This window comes from Schistocerca nitens, unplaced genomic scaffold (genome assembly GCF_023898315.1).
Source record: "Schistocerca nitens isolate TAMUIC-IGC-003100 unplaced genomic scaffold, iqSchNite1.1 HiC_scaffold_206, whole genome shotgun sequence".
In the NCBI taxonomy this organism is placed as follows: Eukaryota; Metazoa; Arthropoda; class Insecta; order Orthoptera; family Acrididae; genus Schistocerca; species Schistocerca nitens.
Genome location: NW_026045747.1, coordinates 2,957 through 21,740, shown reverse-complemented (window position 1 = coordinate 21,740; position 18,784 = coordinate 2,957). Strand labels below are relative to the sequence as shown.

At 58.6% G+C, this 18,784-nt stretch overlaps 2 protein-coding genes across 2 annotated transcripts; both read left to right on the top strand.

The window, feature by feature from the left end:
* Positions 1–3,228: 3,228 nt before the first annotated feature.
* Positions 3,229–4,014, top strand: LOC126220839 (uncharacterized). The gene has a single exon (XM_049942156.1). The coding sequence runs from the start codon at positions 3,229–3,231 to the stop codon at positions 4,012–4,014; it is 786 nt and encodes a 261-aa protein (XP_049798113.1).
* Positions 4,015–16,300: 12,286 nt separating this feature from the next.
* On the top strand, positions 16,301–17,086 carry LOC126220840 (uncharacterized). Its single transcript, XM_049942157.1, has one exon. The coding sequence runs from the start codon at positions 16,301–16,303 to the stop codon at positions 17,084–17,086; it is 786 nt and encodes a 261-aa protein (XP_049798114.1).
* The last annotated feature ends 1,698 nt before the right edge of the window (positions 17,087–18,784 follow it).

Here is an 18,784-nt window from a genome sequence, read left to right as displayed (position 1 = left end):
TCGATACCTCATCCGGAAACGCACCCTCTCGAAAACCTGGCGAGCAAGCTACACCGCGATGCAGAGAGCGCCTCCCTTGCAGAGTCTGCCACTTAACTATCACGGTTACCACATAACCCTGTGACGAAACGTTGGACCTTTCTCTATCTCCTCCGTCAACCCGACCTGCTACGCATCCCACACTGGTGGGCAACACTCACGTATGGGTCGGTCGAACGCGTGTTTTTGTAAGCCACCTCCTTTGTTGATGGACTACATTTTTGCTAAGCATTCTCCCAGTGCATCTCAACCTGGTACCCGCCTTACCAACAATTACTTTTATCTGATCATCATTCCACTTCCAAATCATTCCGCACGCATACTCCCAGATACATATTTTACAGACGTCACAGCTACCAGTGTTTGTCCCGCTATCATATAATCAATCATACAATAAACGATCCTTCTTTCTGTATATTCGCAATACATCACATTTGTCTATGTTAAGGGGACAGTTGCCACTCCCTGCACCGGGTGCCTATCCGCTGCCGATCGTCCTGCAACCTCTCTGTATACTACATACAGCACATCATCCGCGAAACGACGCATGGAACGTCCGGCACTATCTACTAGCTCATTTATATGATATGAATTGTGAAAAGCAATGGTCCCATAACACTCCCCCGTGGCACGCCAGGGGTTACTTTAACGTCTGTAGACGTCTGTCTCTCCATTGATAACAACATGCTGTGTTCCGTCTGCTAACATCTCGTCAATCCAGCCACACAGTTGGTCTGATATTCTGTAGACTCTTACGTCGTTTATCAGGCGACGGTGCGGAGCTGTATCGAACGCCTTCCGGACGTCAACGACAATGGCATCCACCTGGGAGCCTGTATCTCATATTTTCTGGGTCTCATGCGCAAATAAAGCGAGCTGGGGGTCTCACACACGATCGCTGTTTCCGGAATCCAACATGGATTCCTACATAGTAGACTCTGGAGTTTCCACAAACGACATGATACTCGAGCAAACAACATGTTCTACAACACATCGACGTCAGAGATATGGGTCTATGGTTTTTGCGCATCTGCTCGACGACTGGGACTACCTGTGCTCTTTTCCAATCATTTGGAACCCTCCCTTCCTCTCCAGAGACTTGCGGTACACGGCTGTTAGAAGGGGGGCAGGTTGTTTCGCGTACCCTGTGTAGGAATCGCGAATTGGTAATCCCGTCGGGTCCGGCGGACTTTCCCATTCCTCCTTGGACACTTATTTCGATGTCAGCCGGTTTCTCGTTCGTGCGAGCATTTAGAGACGGAACTGCAGTGCGGTCCGTCCTCTGTGAAACAGCTTTGGAAACAGGTGTTTAGGTATTTCACAGCTTTACGCGTGTCATCCTCTGTTTCAATGCCATCACCATGCCGGAGTGTCTGGATATGCTGTTTCGAGCCACTTACTGATTCAACGCAAGACCGGAACGTCCTAGCATTTTCTGTCAACGTCGGTACATAGGGTTTGTTCTACTTTCGAATTCACTGAACGCTTCACGCATAGCCCTCCTTACGCTCACACTTTGGACATCGTTTAGCTTCTGTTTGTCTCGGAGGTTTTGGCTGCGTTTAAACTTTGGGTGAAGCTCTCTTTGCTTTCGCAACAGTTTCCTAACGTTGTTGTTGTAGTATACCACGGTGGGTTTTTTTTCCCATCCCTCACAGTTCGACACTCGGCACGTACCTGTCTAAAAACGCATTTTTACCATTGCCTTGCACTTTCTCCATGAACACTCAACATTGTCAGTGTCGGAACAGGCATTTGCCTTTTCATCTGTCGGGTCGTCTGCAAATCTGCCTTCTATTACTCTTGCTAGCCAAAACAGATAGATACACCGTCCTCCCTGCAACGGCCTTATGATCACTGCGTCCCTGTTCTGCACATACAGAGTCGAAACACGTTCGGGTCTGTTTGTCATCCGTAGGTCCACGATGTTATCTCCACGAGTCGGTTCTCTGTTCATTTTGCTCGAGGTGATTTTCGGACAGTGCACTCAGTATAATGTCACTCGATGCTCTCTGTCCCCCTACCACCCGTCCTGAACATCATCTGAGTGTCCCAGTCTATATCGGGTAAATTGAAATCTCCACCTAAGACCCTAACATGCTGAGGAAAATGTATGTGAAATGTGTTTCCAAAATCCGTCTCTCCGTTGTTCTGCCACTAATGCTGCTGCGTCGGGAGGTCGGTCAAAGGAGCCAATTATTATTAAACCTAGCTCGGTTGTTGGGTGTAACCTCCACCCACAATATTTCACAGGAACCATCCACCTCTACTTCACTACAGGATCAAAACTACTACTCAAACAGCGACGAACACACCACCACCGGTTGCATGCAATCGAGCCTTTCTAAAACACCGTCTGTACCTTTGTGACAATTTCGGCAGAATTTATCCCTGGCGTCAGCCAGCTTTCTGTACCTTATCACGATTGCAGAGCTTCGGTGCTTTCTCTGTCAGCGCTTGCGGTTCCGGTACTGTACCAACGCAGCTTCGACAGTTGACAATTAACAAACGATACCGATTGCTGCTTGGTCCCCGCACCCGTTGAGGCTGCTGTTGCCCCCTTTCTGTACTTGCCCAAGGCCATCTAACCTAACAAAACCGCCCAGCCCACGCCACACAACCCCTGCTACCCGTGTAGCCGCTTGTTGCGTGTAGTGCTCTCCACCTAAGACTATAACATGCCTTCGACATTCGCAGTGTACAACACCTTAGGTTAGGGTTGGCGTCGCTTGGGTTAGGTTAGGTTACGTTAGGTGGACGTGGGTTAGGTTAAGGGTTAAAGTTAGGTTAGGCGTCAAAGTTAGGTTAAGCGTTCGGACGTGAGGCGTCAGGTGGCCGCACCTACCTTACGGCCGGACATCTTAGGTTAGGCTAAGGGCGCCGAGGTCACGTTACGTTCACCTTCGGGCGCCACACGTAGCTGTCACAGGTAGGTAGTAGTTCGGTCGGTCGGTCGTCGGCAAGCCGCAAAAAACTACAGACGACGTCGACAACAAGACCGAGCAGGAGGCAGATATATACCGAGCGCCAAAGAGACCGACCACACACACACACACACACACACACACACAAAACAACAAACACCACCCACCGGCCAAAGGGGCACCAAAAAAACCCACAAAGCCGAGCACCACACGTCGCGACCAGAGGCAACCCGCAACCGCAACGGCGCTTTCCGCACCGGGCCGGATGCACGTACGACAACACCGCTACCCGTACACAAGGCCTCCCATTGCACACAGCCGCTCTGTGTTCAACATCATCAATGGCGCGCCCGCGGCTCGTCGCGGTCGCAGCCATGACGCCGCCGCCACTTTTGCACCAACACATTCACGCACCGCAAAACAGCTCGCCGACCCACCGACACAGCACAGCCGACAAACAAAAACAACCGCGGCGGCGGCAACAAAACAAAACAAACACCTCGCACCAAGCGTCCGACAGAAAACAAACGGACAGGCACACAGGCCTCTGCTAACGACCACGACACAGCGGCACGCTGCCCCTTTCCCGCCACTCTCGATTCACAGCGCACGCGACCCCGTCGTCGACGACGACACGCGACGGGCTCGCTTCCCGCAACCTACACCTTTCCGCCACTACGCACGGCTCCACCCGACGCCCGTCGCAACGGCACTACTGCACGCACTATCACCCCCGCCGCCGCCGCCGCCGCCGCCGCCGCCGCCTCCTCCTCTCTCCCCCTTCCCGTACACAACAACACAGCCAAAAACACACTCACGACCCAAACATAACAACATGGCACGTGCATCGGCGCACACCCCCAACCAGTCACCGTCGACACAACCACACGCAAGGCACGGAAAAACCGGCGTCCTTCCACGTTGCCATCAAAGCAGCACAAACAACCACACAGGAGGAACCACCAACAACTGCCGGCCGGCCGGCAACCACCAAACGCACATTCCCGCTCGCCACCACACACCTCTCGGCAGCCGTTTCGCAAAGACATGACATGACATGACGCGACATCATCGCATCACGGGCGACGCACGCACACCGACCCACTTTCCCGCCCGTCTCTCTCTCTCTTTTTCTTCCGACGCCTTCGGCCGAGCACACACGTACGTGGCACAACGCCCAACACAGTCACACACAGTCGACAGGCGCACGCCCAGGCACGCAACGACGCAGCGCAGCAAAGGCGCCCGCGACACATACCTCCTCTCCCGTCTCGCCGCCGACCGCCAGCCAGCCACTCGCAATGTGCACTGGCCAACCGGACACACGTCCACCGCGCCGCCTCCGACCACCCGCCAGGGGGCGCTCACGTCCGCGACAACAGCGCGGCCCGCCGCCGGGCGGGCCCAGCCCGGCCCAGGCGGCGCGCGCTGCTCTGCACTCGGCGCGCCGCGCCACACATCCTGCTGCAGACCGGGCTCGTCTCTCTGTACGCGTCTGCGTCTGCCCGCATCTCATCTTCCTGCGCATCAACACAAACGAGGCCACGTGAGCAAACCCCCGTCACAACGCCACATCACGCACTGCCTTGTCGACCGCCTAAATAAATGCACTCACCCACCAGCCATCCGCTTCGTCCTCTTCTTGCTTACTCGTTGTTCGTCGTTGTTGCTGCTGCACCAGCACCAGCACCAGCACCGGCGGCGGCGGCGGCGGCGGCGGCGGCGGCGGCGGCGGCGGCGGCGGCGGCAGCGGCAGCGGCAGCGCACACAGCCCCCAGCCGGCCGCATCCGAGGGGGCCCCGCCGCCAGCGTCGCCTCCTTGGGCACAGGTGCGGTGCTGTGGCCGCCCATCCAACCGCATTTGCTGGCCGTCCCAGCCGCCAGGCAGGCGTTCCCACTGCCGCGCACCGCCTCTGCTGCAGAAGACGAACAAACGAAACGTACAAACATACACGCACCCGAAGCGTGGCCACACACGGACGGGACCGACAGGCTCCAAGGCGACCAAACGATGGAAAAACAAACACAAAAACAAAAGACACGCGAGCGAGCGAGCAAGCACGCAGTCGCCTCGCCTCTGTCCTCCCGCCCCCGCCCTTCTCCCCACCACATGCCCACAAACACCACCGCCTGCCCGCATCTCCACATTCGCCCCCTCCATTTGTTCCCTTGCGTTCGTTCCTTCCTTCCTTCCATGTGTCTGCGTGCGCGGCGCCTCTCCAACATCCGCCGTCCGTCCGTCCCGTTTTCGCCGTACCACACGCCACCGTCGGCGCCGCCTCGCCTCCTCCCAGTCCACCACCGCCGCCGCCCCTGTCCGCCCCGCACACCACCATACACCGCTGCTTGTCCCGGCCGTTGCCACCAAAGGCGCCAGCCGCAAACCGCGCCAAACGCCGCAGCGCGCGTGCGTCCTTCCTTCTTGCTTGCTTCTCCGTGCCGACGCTGCCTCTATTCCCGCACCCATTCGGCCGACAAGCACTGGCGTCGACGACACAGCCGTTGGGCTCCGGCACTGCGCGTACCGGAGTTACACGCGCACCCCCCCTCGCGAACGCACGACTCATTCTCTTTGTTGTTTCTCCTCTTTCTTACGTCTTCGTTTCTTGTTTGTTTGTTTTTTTTTTTTTCCTCCCACCGCCGCATGTGACACAATGGCCTCCCTCCCCCTTTCGTTCGTTGTCGCCGCTTTGTTTCTCTTTCTCATTGGTGCACGTCCGACGCGCTCCATTTCCACCACACCACGGCCATCGGCCTCCTCAACGGGCAGGCGCAGTGTGCCATTCTCCGGCGCACAAGCACACCGCGCGGCTCGCTCTCCTCGCCCCCACGCCACGCCACGCCACGCAGCACAAATGATGCTGTCTCGCAACACGACACACGGTGCGCACACCCCCGACCACGCGGCTCTTAAAAGGCATGGCACCGGCGACATGCGCCGCCCCGGCCCGCATCCGTCGTCTCACGTTCACTGCCGGCCGCGTCTGAGGCTACAACCGCACCACAACAACGGTCCCCTCCCGGCAACACATTTGTTGCACAAACACAACCGCCGAGCGCAGCGCGAGCCACCCACACGCGCCCTCCCCGTCTTTAAAAGCCTCCGCGTCTCCTTTCTCCTTTCGCGCCCCTCCCATCTCCCGAATATGCCAGCAGCGGTGCCACTACCGCGAAACGGACACGCCTTCCGGGCCACATGCAAGGGCACGCCCACCACCAACTACTGCCATATTCGCGGACGCAGTTAGGCAACACGCAACGCACTCTCCACCTACTTTCTCTCTCTCGTCCATTCTCTTTAAAACACACGAACCAACCAACCACGGCTAACACACTTTTTCGCGACACCTTTGACTGCGTTATCTTGACCGTGACGGCAGCTATCGACCTTCCAATTCCCCACTAAACACACACACACCCCTACATACACACCCTTCGCTACACCGGACAACAACAGCGTACACAACAGGAGGGCACACGAAACGGCAGGCAAGGGCAACGCATTCTCATAGATTCCTCCTCCGAGCCATGTCGGCGAACGTTTCATCCGGGAAGGCAATGCAATTCAGCCGTCACCACGGCCGACACCTGCAGCCGCGCCGTAAACGCCTTTCAGTGCGGCTGCAATGCACGGGAACGTTCCGTTGCTATAGACAGCGCCTCTCCGTTTTTCCCTGCTTCGTTTTCCGGTGATTGCTTCTCCATTTTGTTTGTTTTATTACTTTCCGTTCCCCTCCTCCACCATTGTTTCCGTCCCCAACAGTTTTGCTCATTCCACACGTTCTGCCCAGACACGACACTCGACCGATCAAAGGTCAGCCTTTCGTCACCGTTCGCGGCGCCGACGGTGCCACAGTGCGACTGGTGTGAACACCGACACGTTGCCATGACGCCGGTGTACCGCGCCGATATTGACAGTTACTCAGAGCCGCCGGATCGGATCACATCACCGACACACCTGCCATTTCACACCGGGGGACACAGACCAACGAAACGCGTGTACGCCCATAACAACAAACAACGACCGTCGTCGTCTAGCCTCACGCTTACTGTACTCAACCGAACACACGTGCACCGTGAATGACGTGCGTGCGCACAACAGTCCAATCAATCATCAGTCAAACTGCAGAAACGGCTATCATCAAATCAAGGGCCAAATAGGTACACCACCGTGCGTGTCGCCTACCCCACCCGCCCGTACATTTCTTGGCGACTTCGTAATGGATGATAGTACGACACGTCCATTTAAAACGTCACCAACACACACACACCAACGCGCCGTACAGCAAAGGGAATAGTCGACGGCAACACAACATTTCACCCTCGCCATCATGTATGATGTGACAACAGACGGCCGTAACGGTGACATCCAACAATCAATCAATCGCGAGGACTTTCAATTGCAGTCACGTGACTAACCGGGCAGACGGAGACAAAGACATGAATCAGCGCCACAGACAGCACCAACACCTCCTATCGATCTATCTGTGTGTCGACAAACAACCACGCCAAGACTCGTGCACGCATTCCACGTCACACCGGCGGCAACCAAACCCTCGCGGCCGTACCCCAGTAACCACAACCACAACCACATTCGAGACCACACCACCACGGCACAGCAGCACCACCAGCTGCCTCGCAACCAACCAAACCGGGTAGCTATGCCGCCCCTCTCACTCACTCACTCACTCACACACACACAAACAATTCCGCTCTTCCCGCAAAGGCAATTTGGTGGCCCTGAAAAGGGCCGTTTTGCCGCTCTCGCAACGGAGGGAGCTTCCTTCCTTCCTTCCTTCCTTCCTTCCTTCCTTCCAAGAGCCGAAGTAACAACCTCCTCCTTACTTGGAGCTCGTGTACTTGGTCACCGCCTTCGTGCCCTCGCTCACGGCGTGCTTGGCCAGCTCGCCAGGCAGCAAGAGCCGCACAGCCGTCTGGATCTCGCGGGACGTGATGGTCGAGCGCTTGTTGTAGTGCGCCAGGCGAGACGCCTCGGCCGCAATGCGCTCGAAAATGTCGTTCACGAAGCTGTTCATGATGCTCATCGCCTTCGACGAGATGCCCGTGTCGGGGTGCACCTGCTTCAGCACCTTGTAGATGTAGATGGCATAGCTCTCCTTCCTCTTGCGCTTCTTCTTCTTGTCGCCCTTCGAAATGTTCTTCTGCGCCTTGCCGGCCTTCTTGGCGGCCTTCCCGCTAGTCTTGGGCGGCATCTCGAACGTACAACAACAGGCAGCAAGCGCTCCGCTCTAGTCAGCGTCTCCCCACACAGTGGCACCCGCCGCTACCGCAACACCGCACCTTTACCAGCTCGCCCTGTTGCGGCCGCCGACCAATGGGGCGCGCGCGCAACCGGCCGCCGCACCCGAGCCCATAAAGGGACCCCCACCCCGCCGCCGCCGGCACACGCACGCACTCCGCTGCTCGACTCGCTGCGGCTCGCACCGTTACGGTTACGTGTTTAGCGCTTACGCCACTAGCCAAACGCCATGTCCGGACGCGGAAAGGGAGGCAAAGTCAAGGGCAAGTCAAAGTCCCGCTCAAGCAGGGCTGGGCTCCAGTTCCCGGTCGGCAGAATCCACCGCCTCCTGCGCAAGGGAAACTACGCCGAGCGCGTCGGCGCCGGGGCGCCCGTCTACCTCGCCGCCGTCATGGAGTACCTCGCGGCTGAGGTGCTCGAGCTGGCCGGAAACGCGGCCCGCGACAACAAGAAGACGCGCATCATCCCGCGCCACCTGCAGCTCGCCATCCGCAACGACGAGGAGCTCAACAAGCTCTTGTCGGGCGTCACCATCGCACAGGGTGGTGTCCTGCCCAACATCCAGGCCGTCCTGCTGCCAAAGAAGACCGAGAAGAAGGCCTAAACAGGGACCGCGGCGCTGCGCTTGCGTGCTCCCTGCACGCAAACGCAAACGCGCCTTTGCCTTGCCGGCTCGCCTCACAACAATCGGCCCTTTTCAGGGCCACCACACAAACCTACGTCCAAAGCAAAGTTTCCGTCGTCCTCGCCGCACTTTACAACAACGTCCACAGCGCCGGCGCACGTCCGCCATCTTGTCCACAGCCCGTGTGGCCGAACACACACACATTTTTTCTGCACCCCTCCACGCACGCACAGTCGCGTTCCAAACAACGACAACGACATCAATACACCAATAATGTGATGTGATCATTGTTAATATGTTCATAATTAAAAGAGCGCGTAACGGCCCGACGACGGACGACACGCGGGCCGCCGCGCGCGCTCTCCAAACACACAGGCACAGGACAAACCAAACCAAACCAAACAGCTGATCCGATCGATGATCCGGCCCGCGCCACAAACAAACCACGCACACACCGGACTCAGCCGCGCCCTCCCGCATCCATCATCACACACGTCACGTCGAAACTCCAAACGGAACGCACGCACGCAAAGCAACAGAGGCGCACAACAACAACAACAACAACAACAAACACACACACACAGAGGCAGGCAGGCAACACAGACCCTTTCGCACTTTTCAATTTCCGAACAGTGTGGTGGCCCTGAAAAGGGCCGTTTTTCGTCTCTCCCACCAAGCACGGGCAACGGCACGGCCGCGGGAAGGCCACAGCACAGCACACCGGCTGCCTGCCTAACCGCCGAAACCGTACAGGGTGCGCCCCTGCCTCTTCAGGGCGTACACCACGTCCATGGCCGTCACAGTCTTGCGCTTGGCGTGCTCAGTGTACGTCACCGCGTCGCGGATCACGTTCTCCAGGAACACCTTCAGCACTCCGCGGGTCTCCTCGTAGATCAGACCAGAGATGCGCTTCACGCCGCCCCTGCGAGCCAGGCGGCGGATGGCGGGCTTCGTGATGCCCTGGATGTTGTCGCGCAACACCTTGCGGTGCCGCTTGGCGCCACCCTTGCCCAGCCCCTTTCCTCCCTTGCCGCGGCCTGTCATTCTTCCTCCTCCTCAAGCAACAAAAAAAGCACAAGCGGCAGCTCCTCACCCGGCGCTAGCGAGTCGGCTACGGTGCGCCGTGAGCGCGCGCCGCCCCCCTATATAGACTCTGGCCCGCCCTCCCCCCACCACGCGCACCGAGGGCATATAAGCGCAGCACGGGCCCGCGCGGGCCCGTTGTCAAGGCAGCACCGGACGCTTCGCTACCGCACGCACCGCTAACCGCTATGGCCCGCACAAAGCAAACGGCCCGCAAGTCCACCGGCGGAAAGGCGCCGCGCAAACAGCTCGCCACCAAGGCGGCGAGGAAGAGCGCGCCCGCCACCGGCGGCGTCAAGAAGCCCCACCGCTACAGGCCGGGCACCGTCGCCCTGCGAGAAATCAGGCGCTACCAGAAGAGCACAGAGCTGCTCATCCGCAAGCTGCCGTTCCAGCGCCTAGTGCGCGAGATCGCCCAGGACTTCAAGACCGACCTGCGCTTCCAGAGCTCCGCAGTCATGGCCCTGCAGGAGGCCAGCGAGGCCTACCTCGTCGGCCTCTTCGAAGACACCAACCTGTGCGCAATCCACGCCAAGCGCGTCACCATCATGCCCAAGGACATCCAGCTCGCGCGCCGCATCCGCGGCGAGCGCGCCTAAACCGCTTAGCCGCGGCACGGCACCGCACGCGCGCAACACAAAAAAAACGGCCCTTTTCAGGGCCACTAACATCTCTCCGTCGCGAGCAAAACTTTTGTCGGTCTTGCCGCCCAGCCTCTCTCTCTAGCCCCGTTAAAACAACCACCACAATTCCCCACCCTCCCTCCCGTACACAGCCGCTCTCGCCAACAATCACAATCGACGTCATCCCACCCCACCCCTTCAAATACACACAAACAAACAGCCGGACGACGTCACCACGGGTGGCTGGCCGCCGCCGTCTCCGAGGCGCCACCGCGCCTTCCCAATTCCCGCCGGCCACTTCCACGTCTCAACGTCCCCGTCCCCCTTTCACACAGAGAGGACACACACATAACAAACAAGACGCGCCATCCGCAAAGCAAGCAAACAAACAGAGTCTCCAGAAACATGAGAAACCAACCGTCGGCCGCCGCACAAAATACAAAACACAAAACAAAACGGCCACAACCGCTCCGCTACCGCGCGCCGCCGCCTACCGCCACCGGCCCCACAATCCAACCACCACGGCACGCACACAGTACCCACAAGGGTCATACAGAAACGCCACACAAACACCAACCAACCCCACACACACACACACACACACCCCGGCGCATGCACGCACGGCCACCCAAACAAGACAACACAACGCGCCAAGCACGACAATCAACGCCTTCCCGACGTCCTCTGATGGCCCTGAGAAGGGCCGTTTTGGGCCGCGCGCAGCCGTGCCATCGCGCGCCACTAGACGACGCGGGGGAGGGGGGTGGGGGACGACGGGGTCAAGCGCCAGCCCTTCCCTTCCTTCCCCTTTCCTTTCTTTACTTTAACTTCACTTCTTCTTCTTGGGCGAAGCCTTCGCCTTAGACGGCGTCGTCGCCTTCTTCGGGCGCGGCGCCTTCGGCTTCTTCGTCGGAACCTTCGCGGCCTTCTTCGCCTTCGACGGCGACTTGGCCTTGGCCGGCTTGGCCGCAGCCGCCTTCTTCGCACCCGCGGGAGCCGCCGACGCCGCAGACGCCTTCTTGGCGGCGCCCGCCTTCCGACCGGTCGCCGCCTTCACGCCACCAGCCTTCTTTGCGCCGGCCGCACGGGCGCCCTTCTTCTCCTTGCTGGCCGGAGCGGCGCGCTTCTTCTTCGCACCGCCGGCACGGGCCTTGCCGCCCTCGGCCGCCCCGCCGCCGGCGCCGGCAAGCTTGAAAGAGCCGGACGCGCCCTTCCCCTTCGTCTGCACCAGCTCGCCAGCCACGACGGCCGACTTGAGGTACTTCTTGATAAAGGGCGCCAGCTTCTCCGCGTCCAGCTTGTAGTGCGCGGCAATGTACTTCTTGATCGCCTGCAGCGACGAGCCGCCGCGCTCCTTCAGACTCTTGATGGCGGCCGTCACCATCTCAGAGGTGCGCGGGTGCGCAGGCTTGGCGCGCGGCTTCTTCGCAGACGCCGCAGACTTGGCCTTCTTCGTCGTGCCGGTGGCGGCGGGTGCCGCAGCAGTCTCGTTCGTAGCCGCCTGATCTGCCATTATTTCGACGACGCGCGTACACACACGAGAGCGAGAGCGAGAGCGGCAGGCGGCAAGCACGGCGGCAGAGAATAGCCGCCGCGCCGCCAGGCCCAGCCAGTGTCGCGGGCGGGCGCGGACGGCCGAGAGAGCGGCCGCCACTCTGCGCGCCGCCGCGCCGCGCCTCCCGCGCTTGCTACCGCCCAACGTCCGACAGCCTGTGCGGACCAGCCCCAAACCTGCGCCGCAACCACCCGCGCCGTTCAAACCACCGAGGATGGGGCTACACACGGCCACACCACAGTCGCCAACCAGTCGCCACGGCAGCGCCGCAAACCACGGCCAAACTGCAGCTACCGCGCGCTACAGCCTGGCTCGGCCCGCCGAGAATCGCCGCCCCCGCCCACATGCCGCCCCCACAGCCCCAGCCGACGACCCGCCACAATGGCCAAACCTTCGGCAAAAGTGCCACACCGTCGCCGCGCCAGCCCGGCCAGCGCGGCCGCCGCCACAGCCACACAAGCGGAGGCGTGCGGCGATGCCGGCCGTGCAAACGCACCTCCGCCGCCCCATCGCCCTCCCACCGTTTCCCGATCGGCCCGCAGCCGTCGGGCCACCTCGCCCGCCAACATTCGCGCCCCTTTCTCACAAAATTGCCCGCCGCAAACAAAACGGGCGCCGCCTGCGCAACATCGGCACCGGCCAACCGAGCGCCGCCGCCCCTCGCCGCTTACGCGAGGGGGGCTGACCGCCGTCCGCAACTACAGACACACCGAATCTGCCTCCAAGCACACACGACAGCCGACCTCCTACATTTATACGCCGCAAGCCACCCAACGGTGTGTGGCGGAGGGCACTTTTTACGTTACGTGCCACTGTCGTCATTGCCTCCCTTTGCCGTTCCAGTCGCGTATGGTTCGCGGGAACAACGACTGTCTGAAAGCCTCCGTGCGCGCTCGAATCTCTCTACTTTTACTACATTCGGGATCTCCTCGGGAGGTATATACGTACGGGGAAGCAATATATTCGATACCTCATCCGGAAACGCACCCTCTCGAAAACCTGGCGAGCAAGCTACACCGCGATGCAGAGAGCGCCTCCCTTGCAGAGTCTGCCACTTAACTATCACGGTTACCACATAACCCTGTGACGAAACGTTGGACCTTTCTCTATCTCCTCCGTCAACCCGACCTGCTACGCATCCCACACTGGTGGGCAACACTCACGTATGGGTCGGTCGAACGCGTGTTTTTGTAAGCCACCTCCTTTGTTGATGGACTACATTTTTGCTAAGCATTCTCCCAGTGCATCTCAACCTGGTACCCGCCTTACCAACAATTACTTTTATCTGATCATCATTCCACTTCCAAATCATTCCGCACGCATACTCCCAGATACATATTTTACAGACGTCACAGCTACCAGTGTTTGTCCCGCTATCATATAATCAATCATACAATAAACGATCCTTCTTTCTGTATATTCGCAATACATCACATTTGTCTATGTTAAGGGGACAGTTGCCACTCCCTGCACCGGGTGCCTATCCGCTGCCGATCGTCCTGCAACCTCTCTGTATACTACATACAGCACATCATCCGCGAAACGACGCATGGAACGTCCGGCACTATCTACTAGCTCATTTATATGATATGAATTGTGAAAAGCAATGGTCCCATAACACTCCCCCGTGGCACGCCAGGGGTTACTTTAACGTCTGTAGACGTCTGTCTCTCCATTGATAACAACATGCTGTGTTCCGTCTGCTAACATCTCGTCAATCCAGCCACACAGTTGGTCTGATATTCTGTAGACTCTTACGTCGTTTATCAGGCGACGGTGCGGAGCTGTATCGAACGCCTTCCGGACGTCAACGACAATGGCATCCACCTGGGAGCCTGTATCTCATATTTTCTGGGTCTCATGCGCAAATAAAGCGAGCTGGGGGTCTCACACACGATCGCTGTTTCCGGAATCCAACATGGATTCCTACATAGTAGACTCTGGAGTTTCCACAAACGACATGATACTCGAGCAAACAACATGTTCTACAACACATCGACGTCAGAGATATGGGTCTATGGTTTTTGCGCATCTGCTCGACGACTGGGACTACCTGTGCTCTTTTCCAATCATTTGGAACCCTCCCTTCCTCTCCAGAGACTTGCGGTACACGGCTGTTAGAAGGGGGGCAGGTTGTTTCGCGTACCCTGTGTAGGAATCGCGAATTGGTAATCCCGTCGGGTCCGGCGGACTTTCCCATTCCTCCTTGGACACTTATTTCGATGTCAGCCGGTTTCTCGTTCGTGCGAGCATTTAGAGACGGAACTGCAGTGCGGTCCGTCCTCTGTGAAACAGCTTTGGAAACAGGTGTTTAGGTATTTCACAGCTTTACGCGTGTCATCCTCTGTTTCAATGCCATCACCATGCCGGAGTGTCTGGATATGCTGTTTCGAGCCACTTACTGATTCAACGCAAGACCGGAACGTCCTAGCATTTTCTGTCAACGTCGGTACATAGGGTTTGTTCTACTTTCGAATTCACTGAACGCTTCACGCATAGCCCTCCTTACGCTCACACTTTGGACATCGTTTAGCTTCTGTTTGTCTCGGAGGTTTTGGCTGCGTTTAAACTTTGGGTGAAGCTCTCTTTGCTTTCGCAACAGTTTCCTAACGTTGTTGTTGTAGTATACCACGGTGGGTTTTTTTTCCCATCCCTCACAGTTCGACACTCGGCACGTACCTGTCTAAAAACGCATTTTTACCATTGCCTTGCACTTTCTCCATGAACACTCAACATTGTCAGTGTCGGAACAGGCATTTGCCTTTTCATCTGTCGGGTCGTCTGCAAATCTGCCTTCTATTACTCTTGCTAGCCAAAACAGATAGATACACCGTCCTCCCTGCAACGGCCTTATGATCACTGCGTCCCTGTTCTGCACATACAGAGTCGAAACACGTTCGGGTCTGTTTGTCATCCGTAGGTCCACGATGTTATCTCCACGAGTCGGTTCTCTGTTCATTTTGCTCGAGGTGATTTTCGGACAGTGCACTCAGTATAATGTCACTCGATGCTCTCTGTCCCCCTACCACCCGTCCTGAACATCATCTGAGTGTCCCAGTCTATATCGGGTAAATTGAAATCTCCACCTAAGACCCTAACATGCTGAGGAAAATGTATGTGAAATGTGTTTCCAAAATCCGTCTCTCCGTTGTTCTGCCACTAATGCTGCTGCGTCGGGAGGTCGGTCAAAGGAGCCAATTATTATTAAACCTAGCTCGGTTGTTGGGTGTAACCTCCACCCACAATATTTCACAGGAACCATCCACCTCTACTTCACTACAGGATCAAAACTACTACTCAAACAGCGACGAACACACCACCACCGGTTGCATGCAATCGAGCCTTTCTAAAACACCGTCTGTACCTTTGTGACAATTTCGGCAGAATTTATCCCTGGCGTCAGCCAGCTTTCTGTACCTTATCACGATTGCAGAGCTTCGGTGCTTTCTCTGTCAGCGCTTGCGGTTCCGGTACTGTACCAACGCAGCTTCGACAGTTGACAATTAACAAACGATACCGATTGCTGCTTGGTCCCCGCACCCGTTGAGGCTGCTGTTGCCCCCTTTCTGTACTTGCCCAAGGCCATCTAACCTAACAAAACCGCCCAGCCCACGCCACACAACCCCTGCTACCCGTGTAGCCGCTTGTTGCGTGTAGTGCTCTCCACCTAAGACTATAACATGCCTTCGACATTCGCAGTGTACAACACCTTAGGTTAGGGTTGGCGTCGCTTGGGTTAGGTTAGGTTACGTTAGGTGGACGTGGGTTAGGTTAAGGGTTAAAGTTAGGTTAGGCGTCAAAGTTAGGTTAAGCGTTCGGACGTGAGGCGTCAGGTGGCCGCACCTACCTTACGGCCGGACATCTTAGGTTAGGCTAAGGGCGCCGAGGTCACGTTACGTTCACCTTCGGGCGCCACACGTAGCTGTCACAGGTAGGTAGTAGTTCGGTCGGTCGGTCGTCGGCAAGCCGCAAAAAACTACAGACGACGTCGACAACAAGACCGAGCAGGAGGCAGATATATACCGAGCGCCAAAGAGACCGACCACACACACACACACACACACACACACACAAAACAACAAACACCACCCACCGGCCAAAGGGGCACCAAAAAAACCCACAAAGCCGAGCACCACACGTCGCGACCAGAGGCAACCCGCAACCGCAACGGCGCTTTCCGCACCGGGCCGGATGCACGTACGACAACACCGCTACCCGTACACAAGGCCTCCCATTGCACACAGCCGCTCTGTGTTCAACATCATCAATGGCGCGCCCGCGGCTCGTCGCGGTCGCAGCCATGACGCCGCCGCCACTTTTGCACCAACACATTCACGCACCGCAAAACAGCTCGCCGACCCACCGACACAGCACAGCCGACAAACAAAAACAACCGCGGCGGCGGCAACAAAACAAAACAAACACCTCGCACCAAGCGTCCGACAGAAAACAAACGGACAGGCACACAGGCCTCTGCTAACGACCACGACACAGCGGCACGCTGCCCCTTTCCCGCCACTCTCGATTCACAGCGCACGCGACCCCGTCGTCGACGACGACACGCGACGGGCTCGCTTCCCGCAACCTACACCTTTCCGCCACTACGCACGGCTCCACCCGACGCCCGTCGCAACGGCACTACTGCACGCACTATCACCCCCGCCGCCGCCGCCGCCGCCGCCGCCGCCGCCTCCTCCTCTCTCCCCCTTCCCGTACACAACAACACAGCCAAAAACACACTCACGACCCAAACATAACAACATGGCACGTGCATCGGCGCACACCCCCAACCAGTCACCGTCGACACAACCACACGCAAGGCACGGAAAAACCGGCGTCCTTCCACGTTGCCATCAAAGCAGCACAAACAACCACACAGGAGGAACCACCAACAACTGCCGGCCGGCCGGCAACCACCAAACGCACATTCCCGCTCGCCACCACACACCTCTCGGCAGCCGTTTCGCAAAGACATGACATGACATGACGCGACATCATCGCATCACGGGCGACGCACGCACACCGACCCACTTTCCCGCCCGTCTCTCTCTCTCTTTTTCTTCCGACGCCTTCGGCCGAGCACACACGTACGTGGCACAACGCCCAACACAGTCACACACAGTCGACAGGCGCACGCCCAGGCACGCAACGACGCAGCGCAGCAAAGGCGCCCGCGACACATACCTCCTCTCCCGTCTCGCCGCCGACCGCCAGCCAGCCACTCGCAATGTGCACTGGCCAACCGGACACACGTCCACCGCGCCGCCTCCGACCACCCGCCAGGGGGCGCTCACGTCCGCGACAACAGCGCGGCCCGCCGCCGGGCGGGCCCAGCCCGGCCCAGGCGGCGCGCGCTGCTCTGCACTCGGCGCGCCGCGCCACACATCCTGCTGCAGACCGGGCTCGTCTCTCTGTACGCGTCTGCGTCTGCCCGCATCTCATCTTCCTGCGCATCAACACAAACGAGGCCACGTGAGCAAACCCCCGTCACAACGCCACATCACGCACTGCCTTGTCGACCGCCTAAATAAATGCACTCACCCACCAGCCATCCGCTTCGTCCTCTTCTTGCTTACTCGTTGTTCGTCGTTGTTGCTGCTGCACCAGCACCAGCACCAGCACCGGCGGCGGCGGCGGCGGCGGCGGCGGCGGCGGCGGCGGCGGCGGCGGCGGCAGCGGCAGCGGCAGCGCACACAGCCCCCAGCCGGCCGCATCCGAGGGGGCCCCGCCGCCAGCGTCGCCTCCTTGGGCACAGGTGCGGTGCTGTGGCCGCCCATCCAACCGCATTTGCTGGCCGTCCCAGCCGCCAGGCAGGCGTTCCCACTGCCGCGCACCGCCTCTGCTGCAGAAGACGAACAAACGAAACGTACAAACATACACGCACCCGAAGCGTGGCCACACACGGACGGGACCGACAGGCTCCAAGGCGACCAAACGATGGAAAAACAAACACAAAAACAAAAGACACGCGAGCGAGCGAGCAAGCACGCAGTCGCCTCGCCTCTGTCCTCCCGCCCCCGCCCTTCTCCCCACCACATGCCCACAAACACCACCGCCTGCCCGCATCTCCACATTCGCCCCCTCCATTTGTTCCCTTGCGTTCGTTCCTTCCTTCCTTCCATGTGTCTGCGTGCGCGGCGCCTCTCCAACATCCGCCGTCCGTCCGTCCCGTTTTCGCCGTACCACACGCCACCGTCGGCGCCGCCTCGCCTCCTCCCAGTCCACCACCGCCGCCGCCCCTGTCCGCCCCGCACACCACCATACACCGCTGCTTGTCCCGGCCGTTGCCACCAAAGGCGCCAGCCGCAAACCGCGCCAAACGCCGCAGCGCGCGTGCGTCCTTCCTTCTTGCTTGCTTCTCCGTGCCGACGCTGCCTCTATTCCCGCACCCATTCGGCCGACAAGCACTGGCGTCGACGACACAGCCGTTGGGCTCCGGCACTGCGCGTACCGGAGTTACACGCGCACCCCCCCTCGCGAACGCACGACTCATTCTCTTTGTTGTTTCTCCTCTTTCTTACGTCTTCGTTTCTTGTTTGTTTGTTTTTTTTTTTTTTCCTCCCACCGCCGCATGTGACACAATGGCCTCCCTCCCCCTTTCGTTCGTTGTCGCCGCTTTGTTTCTCTTTCTCATTGGTGCACGTCCGACGCGCTCCATTTCCACCACACCACGGC